This window comes from Rhopilema esculentum, chromosome 8 (assembly GCF_057945365.1).
Source record: "Rhopilema esculentum isolate cy_ngs chromosome 8, ASM5794536v1, whole genome shotgun sequence".
NCBI lineage: Eukaryota > Metazoa > Cnidaria > Scyphozoa > Rhizostomeae > Rhizostomatidae > Rhopilema > Rhopilema esculentum.
In genome coordinates, this window is record NC_142822.1 from 2,090,043 (window position 1) to 2,098,997 (window position 8,955).

General features: G+C 36.8%; 1 protein-coding gene across 5 annotated transcripts in view; it reads left to right on the forward strand.

The window, feature by feature from the left end:
* Window positions 1-8,955, forward strand: part of LOC135695072 (cellular tumor antigen p53) — a 44,621-nt gene that overhangs the window by 8,799 nt on the left and 26,867 nt on the right. For 3 of the 5 annotated variants that reach the window (XM_065214025.2, XM_065214026.2, XM_065214024.2), the window contains 2 exons: window positions 108-145; window positions 5,862-5,977. In XM_065214025.2, coding sequence (XP_065070097.1) covers window positions 131-145; window positions 5,862-5,977 — 131 coding nt within the window. In that variant the 5' untranslated portion in view covers window positions 108-130. The other 2 variants (XM_065214023.2, XM_065214022.2) reach the window with 2 other exon arrangements.

Sequence of the window (8,955 nt, forward strand, 5' to 3'; positions counted from 1 at the left end):
GGAATTAATTTTAGTGCGGATCGTGATGGTGGTAACGAATGATCAACGAATTCGCCGTACATCGTGATCTGAATTTTGTGACGTTAGTTTCTGTTTCTTTTTTCTAGGCTGATTATTGACTTTAAGAAGAATGCAAGACTTAGCAGTAAGTAGTTTTTTCAACGTTTCGTAATGCCCTTCGAAAGCACTCGTTATCGCATCTTGTTAAGTATCTCGGAAACATTGTATATAAACTGTTATCACGCTTATCTATGTGTTTGATATGGTTTGTTTTAATGACAAAGTATTAGATTGCACGCCAAAATCAAATGTGAACCGAGTGGCAAATATACATTTCCAAATTACGCGGCCGTGCTGTAGACGCAATGGGGAGAAGGAATTTTCTTTATTAAATCATATTTGGTTGAAATAACGATGTCCTATTTTTTGCCTTTGTCTTATCTATCAGTTAAAGATCCCGGGAGTATTCCGTAATTTTCGTCCTTTTTGTTACTGGAACTTCTCTTTGGCGTGAATTCTAACAATGCAACCAAAAAGTTCTCACACCGTTCTCTTATTTAAGACGAGGTTGCAGCTTGTTTACAACTGATGTGTCCTAGCTTAAACGGCCAGAATGGTAACTTATGGATTAGTAAGAATCAATAAAATTTAAAAGAATTAAAATATTAGGTTAGTAAGGTCCTTCAAAAGAAATAAAGTGCTGTTGCATTTTGTCATGGTAGCCAGTCTACGAAAGCTTCTTGCCACGACTTTCGATATTCGTATTGCAAAGTACGAATAATGTTAAACTTCAAGCTGTATTCTTTAGATGTAGAGAGGTTCTGTTATAATATGGTGTAGCTTTAGGGGCATTATTGCATTAGCAATCAACGAAAGGGGGGCTCTTGCGCAAAATGTTGCAAAGACAGTAGCAAATGTAGGAATCGGCCATTTTTCGGCACTATCAAGGTAGGCTCAGCCCCCATCAGCTCCCCTAGCATCAAAGACCCCCATGAGCTCCCCTAGCGCTAAACCCCAGATTATTGTCTAAGTATGAAAGCCTCATTGTATTGATCATTTCACGAACGAAGTAATTATCCACCGAGAAACACCTGATCATCATACCTCTTAAAACTGAAAATCGTGTAATATTACAGATAGTTTAATGTTTTTAGCTGTAGGTGTATTCTTGAATCAAGATTGACGAAAGTGCAGTCAATCAAATGAAAACTTTTGGACCATCGAACGTTTGTAATGATAGAAAGTCTTTAATGTGGAATATCATTCGCATCTACTAGGAACATAAGTACTTTTCAAGTTGTTCGGACTCTTAAATTACTTCTGTTGTCAACATGTCTGTTCGCGTTTTGAGACAATATTTTGTTACGATCTATTGCTATTTATTGCTTTTGGTTGTAATTCTATGCTGCATCATGCTTCCTATGGTTTTGTGTCAATGTACCAAGGTCAATTCTCACCATTCTTTGTAACATATTATGATACTCTTTGCTGATAACTTGAGGCACACATCCTGTTCCCCTCTGTTGAGATGAAACACTATTGGCGTTTTCAAAGGTTATGTGCTGTCGCTTTCTTACTCATACCGAGGAATGTCTGCCGAAATTTATGATCAATCAGTTAATCATCATAATCATCAACATCGTTATATTCATCAGCATTAATCACAATCAGTCAATCAATTGATGGATTGAGCAATGAATCAGTCAATCATAATCATCGTCATAATCGTCAACATCGCTATTTCGTCAGCGTCAATCACAATCAGCCAATCAATCGATGATTATGATGGCCATCGCGATATTATAAGAATCACTGTTTGTTTTTTATTTTTGCGCGAAATGTTCATCTGGTTGCTGGTTAGAAGTCCATTGTCTGATGAAGTCGAGATGTTTGAAACAATCGTACGATCCTCAAGATTGATAGCTGTTTTCAGTAGACTTAGTGTTCTACGTAAATGTCTATTTGATGACTTTTCGTTGGTGCTTGTGGCGAGGTGGATTAATGTTTGTGTTTGCTCCGTTCATCTCCATTTGTTTGTTAGACTTCCCTTACCATTGTGCTTCATCCTATCCTCCACATCAACGTATTACGATATCTCGCTTTTATTCTTGTTAATCTGTGTGGACTTGCTACATCGAATCCCAACAAAATATGTAATTTTCAACAAAGAATTTTGAGCTAGATTCTGTTTGCTTTCGATATTTTTAAATTTAGTGCAAGGATTCTCAACTTGTATATATTCTAAGTCAATAAAGGCTACTCTAATTCCCGTTTTATGTATATCTCTGATATCACGTGAAAACGCTTCTTACTTATTTTTTGTTATTGTTTATTTTTTCAAATCAAGTATGCGGGCTGAGTTGACCCTTAACAGTTTACAATTCTCCAGCGATAGAAGACATAACCTAGTGCATAATTATAACATTATGGACCATTTAATTTGCACGCATTTTTTCACAAGTAACCAGGTTTCAAGAAAAGAATGAAATAATACCTTTTTCTTTCCCATTGGTATCAGAAAATCAAGAAAATTCTTTTTACCAAACAAACAATAAAATAGTCTTCGTTTACCACTGCAAAACTCTATAAATTACCGGGTATGCTAAGACTGGGATCTTTTTGCACAATTTAGATTTTCGGTCACCTCAATATTTAAGCGACTCTTAAAAACTGAGTACTCAATTATTAAAGAACAAAGAATCCTTAGTACGGAAAATAATTCTTTTAATAAGTGTATAGTCTATGTGAAGGCTAAGAGGACCTGCCATAGGTATGGAAAACAAGTTCTGGAATTCAAGCTGATTTAAAGGTTATAAGCATTGATTTTATTTTCAATTGCTAATAAGATTTTTGGAATTCGCTTGACCATCAATTTAAGTGCATTAATTCATAGTTAGCCCTACACTTTGTTCGTGCATTACATGAAGCATGCACGCTTGAAAAATCCAATCCAGTTTCTTTTACCACAATTGACAAATTAATAACTCTTTGCTATATTTATCTATAACCATAAATATCTGTTGCTTAGATCGCTGTTTTATCAATAAATATAGAAATAGTTTGGTATCGCTTAGTAGTTGGCATTACTGAAAGTATATTTTGAAAGATGGGGATCTAGATATTTTCCCCAAGATGAAATCCCGTTGCATCGGGAAACTTCTGCACACGATACTTAATTGCTCGTCAACTGTATCAAAATCACGATTATTAGAGGCATTGAGTCATGGTGAATAGGCCTTCTCTATAGAGGCTCATTTGGTTTCAACGTGATTGCTGCTGTTTCATGTGATTCTTGCATCCATTGTTGACAACTTGCTATTGATGAAAATTGTTTTGTCAATCAATTCGAGGTGAGTTTATGTGACCAGTTCCAGGTCAACCAATAGCATCGCAGTCACGAAAATCATGACTCAGCGAATTTTGGCACTTAGTGTATACCCAATCCACTTTATCATGATTCAATGCCTTTAAAGGAAAACTTGTGTATGATTTGTTTACATTGAGTCTTTTATATCCATGTTGCGACGAATATGTTTTTGTTCCACGAAATTCCTGAATAAGTGTCTTTCGAAATTTGATTTAAGCTAGAAAAGACACCCGATCGCTAGAAATGGGATACTCTTGTTTTCGGGTCTTGAGTTATGGCTGTTTTGAGATGCTTGTTTGGCTATTATCGTGCTAATGTTTACTGGAGGAGGAGGCAGTCGTTTGATTGACAGGTTGTCCGTCAATTGTATTGTTCGTCAGCTTCTCATAAGAAGCTGATTGGGTAATCTCAGTTAGCATTCGGAAAAATCTATGCGGCACATATGCGTTACAAATGCATCCTGACCAGTTACAGAAGATGCTGGCTAAAATCAGGAGTATAAGGCCATGTTCAGCGCCTGATTGTAAGGTCAGTCAATCCTTGGGTGAATTTGAATTATAATGAATTGACATCTATTTTGTATCATAAAGTATTCTAGAGAACAATGCATATGAACGATTTTTGTCGATTTCTGGCAATTTTAACTTTGAAAATTTTATACCGTTAGCTGAGGGCTTCAATTTTTGTCGGTCGTCAGTTTTACTACTCCACAAAGTCGTTTTAATGGCCCTGTAATTCCACCATTGCTAATGTTATAATGCATATGCTTGAAATTTTTCTGTAATGAACAGAATCTGTTGACAGTTACATCAGATCTAAAGGTAAAGAAAAGCACTATAGTTTCTGCGATTTTTATAGTTTCTGTGTTTCTGAGATAAACAAAGTTTCTTATTATGAGCAAGCATTTGGATTTTTTGGCAGTTTTGTTAACAGCCGACAGCTTTCTGACCTTATTGGCTCAATCGCCTAAAACAGCAAACACGCAAGGTGAAAAGCAATTGTTCTTTTCCATAGGAACAATTCGTTTCATTATTTTCGCTAACCTCGACGATTGTGATTGGTTAATGGCATTTCGTTGGAGTGATTTTAACTTTCCTGCTCAGCTACAGAAAGAGATATCAAGCCTGTCGCCGGCAAATAAACTCTCTACTTACTCTTTCACTACCGCGCACGATTTTTGCCGTCAGCAACCAAAACCATCCTTGTGCGCTACGCTGTAGCATCTTGCATAGTTTTCGCAAAAATTAGCTACCTTTTTCCAAAGATGTGCTCTAAATTTAAGAAAATGCTTGTTGTTCATTATCTTTGTGTAAATCAATAAACATCTTACAAAATTTTTTTTTCGAAAGCAGTTTTTGGACACTGGAAAGCTATGCTTTTCGAGCAGTGTCCTGGTCCTTCCTCTCGATGTGCCCACACTTCGTGATTCCTACGCCTGGATTTCCCGAGAGCCTGGCGACTCTCCTCACTCTAAGAGAATGTTTTGTCATGTCAGGGACTCGAACAACAAGCGACCCTAACCACTTAGCCATCTCCGCACCTTTTATATTTATTAATACTGTGTTGTATTATTTATCTGCTCAATGCTGCTTAATTACACTATCAGGCTTCAAAGGAAATTAGAAAATTATTTTGCAAGACTGCATCATAGTCTTTCAGTTGCTTTAGTTTAATGACGTTATCATTAATCTCTTATCGGTTATATCATTAGCCTCAGGCCGCGCGAAGGCTATCCGCGGTTTTGAGTACCACACTTTATAACTGTGTGTTATATCTAGCTTTTGATTGATGATGCTACGTCTTGTTTGTTGCTTTTTCTATACGGCAGCAGTCATTGAATATGCCGACTTATTCGACCACTCTCTGAATTTCCCTTTTTTTAATTTGTTAGTTACGTCATACTGGGATGAAATGCGTCAATCTGCCTTAGTCATGGCCTTCAAAGCCCTAGGCAGAGTTCTGAAAGCGCTTTTCATTCCAGGCAGAGTTCTGGCTTATCTACAAAAATTTTCGAACCTTCCAAAGTAAAATAGGGCGTGACATAGGTGCAATGTAATTACTCCCCCCCCATTAATTTGATACAAATCACTGAAACGAGGCAAAAGGGGTGTGGTCCCACTGGCCGCGCCCATTACCCTCTCCCTCTGTAATAGCTGGCGCCGCCACTGCATGGGTGTAGCTACTAACGTTGTTTTCTGCCACCGTTCTCGACCGCCATTTATTTTCGTTTCTGAAATCTAGTGTTTTTGGCCACAGCACTATTGCGACATATCAAAACTCAGGTTTTCTGATCGCTCTCAGATCCGCTTACACCTGCATGGCCCACGAAGAGGCTATCAAATTTTGTTGGCTTTTTGCATTTGTTATGTAATTTGATATTTTTATTGTTATTCAGTACAGGTCAGACCGAAGAGAAGTTTTTTCGTAACAGGCAGTAGGCTGATGTCGTTTCTATTTGTTCGCAATTTTCCTCAAAGCAATTTATGTCTTACAGGTCTTGGAGCTAACAGGAGCTAAAGTTGGTGCCATGGCACATAATCCCAGTGGTTCAGAGGTGAACAATTACCTCCAATTTGAAGATTTCCAAATGCTGCAGGGAACCACTGATGGGTGAGCATCGCCTTGTTTTCTCCCCCGTTTTAGACTTATTTTATCTAAGGCCGTACATCTGTCCTCTTTAAACAATTTGTTTGTCTTATTGCGCTCGTCAAGCCCTTCAGATTGTCTCAATTGTCTGTTTTATTGTGTGACGTCATATAGTATGGAAACTTGTGTTTTGATGTTTGCGTTCCGTTGGATTTCAAGAAAACTCAACAATCAGCAAGTAAATCCAATTTATAAAGTTATAACTAATTGTTTACGTAATTATGACACCCAAAGCACTTTTTGCAGAATGTCCTAAATTAAACTGTATAAATTCTGGGTTTTACCCTGAATAATCTCGTTAATTTCTACTTTATTGCTTTGGTCACCTTAATTAACGAAAGCTCTCTATTCTTAACTGGTTTTTAATAATTTGTAATGTAAATTTGTAATTCGTTTTTTGTCAGTTTTCTTTATGTTTTACTATGCTCTTCAAACAATATTATCACATGACCTAAGCAAGGTATTAGGACATCAAGACTTTCCCTTTACCCTAATACGTCACAAGTGCATCTCCTTGCTTTCTCCTTTTCTCTGGCATTTCATTTTAAAGCCATTTGTTTTTTTTCAAACTTTGCTTTTGATGTTGTCGTGTTTTTGTGTTTTTGTCCTTGATATGTGACTGATGAACACCCCAACCCTTAGTATTCGATATTTTGTAATTCTAAAAGGTTCCATTCCAAATATTGATAAAAAGTATCCATCTCGATTCACGACAAAAGATCACTAAATTCCCTTGAATACGAAAAGCTGTTAAGGTATTTAAGAAACGTCATTGCTAAAACTAAATTTTTTCAGGCCGTCTAAATTGTAGGCCGTTTGAATTGTACCTGTCTTCTCATCAAAAGTTTCACAAAAGTTAAAGATATCATCAGCAAAGTAACCTAGATATTGTGTAGTTCATTCACGATTGGTTTACAATAAGATAAAACTAACCATATTTTATGATAACAAGTATTGAATTAAATTTGAAGGACAGATAAAGCTATCGAAAGGGTCATTGTTCTTGATATACACCGTGCGCGCGTGCGTTTATTTTGTCCGTTATGTTATTGCTAGCTTGCTGTTTTTGTTCCGTTTCCTTCAAATTTTTATGGCTATAATGTTCAAGTTAATTTATATTTGAAAAGGGGGGTCCTTTTTTAGGAAATTACTCAGGTTATAGGTTCATTTTTGTGTTAATAGGAAAAATATTAATTATGCGTTTTCTAGTTTTGACCCTCCTCTTAATTTTTTTCCAATTTCTTCCCCAATTTTATCTAGTAAAACTTTTCTTGTGTTTGTTGGGACTTGTTCGAGAACACCTTCGTGATTTCATTGACCGTGCTCGAGAGATCTTTACTGTAAGCTTCCCAAATCTCTTGAGAAGTTTATTGCCTCATGAGTTGTTTTTGCCTTTCAACAGTGACCAAATTATTTCCCTTGAGAATTCTATATATCCAATCGTGATACCCTTTGCTATTTTTTTGCATATGCCACAATGAGGGAAGTCAAAACGAGAATATCCTCATTTGGGGTGCCAACGATAAGTTTCATTGGATTAGATTTTTCCCTTCAGCATTTACTACTTTTGAAAAGGCATATTGATGCAAGCGTCTTTGCTCCCTTCCGAATAAAAGCAGTGATGTTTTTTCAAACAATGTCATTCTAATCAAGGTATCATTTGAAACTGTTTTCATTCAGCTTTGTTATTTGCGCAGCTGCTATATTCTATGATATTGCCAGTCTAGCTGCACCAATGCCCTGGCTGCATGCAAAGAACGTTGAATGTCTAGTTGAGTTGAATGTCGGGTTTAGTTGAATGTCGGATTGAATTTAATGTCGAGTTGATTTGAATGTCGGGTTGAGTTGAATGTCGAGTTGAGTTGAATTGCCTCTTTTAGGTTGATACTTCTATTTTGTTTTCTTTTGTGGAATAGCTTAAAGCTTAATTCCTGGCTTAGCCGCGATGGTATAAAGATGCAGAAATGCTTTACTTTAGTGTAGATAAGCGTTGTTTGCATCGTGTAGGGAGGGTGTCACCCTGGCCTCTCTCGCGACACTGTGTTTCGAAATCTAATCCTTATCGTATTCATTTTTATTTATACTAGGGGAGGGCTACAGGAGGGCAAACTACAGTTAAGTAGGATCATAGTTTTAAGTAATCGGTATCGCACTAAGGAGGGCGGGGAAAGGGACGTGCAAATCAGTGTTCTAGACGTTTTGATGGACGAGCAAATGTAATCATTGTGAACTATCGAAAATAAACATTTTATTGTCATAATTTTGTTTCATTGTTCTGTATTTCCTACAGTGAATTCTAGAAGAAAAGATTTCTTTGGGGTGTTGACCCTGTTATATATTTGAGCTTTTTGATTGAGAAATGAATAGAGTGAATCTTGAAGTTACGGTGTTCTGATAGTTGTAGTGGATTCGTCCAAGGATAATTATACTTGAATCAGATAAAACCACATAGCCACCCACTTCAGTCTCACTGTTTACATTGATACTCGGCAGTTCTCCTCGTTTGCTATGCTTATTCACTCCCATTTAATGACGAAATGATATGTACATAAGTCCAAGCTATGTTTATGAAACAGCTCTTGTTTCATCACTCGTTATCAAAGTAAATTATACCAGTTGCATTAAAATCAAAAGTAACATGTTTGAGAGATATGTTTTATCAGTGTTGGCACAAGCGTGTTCCACGACCCAGCTGCAATAGCAAATACTGCCTGCAGGCGCCACTGCACTCGAGAGAGTAAACAATAAAATATACCCTCGAGGCAATATTTTAGAAGTAGGTGGTCGCTCAATATACGCCTTACAAAAAAGTTATGCAATGTAAAGGCCACAGTTAAGCATGATTCATCTGATCTAAGATCTAAGATTAACCGGATTTGAGAAAGATGAACAGTCATCATTTTCTTGTTTTCAAAATATGCTTCCCAGTTTTTAAAATGATT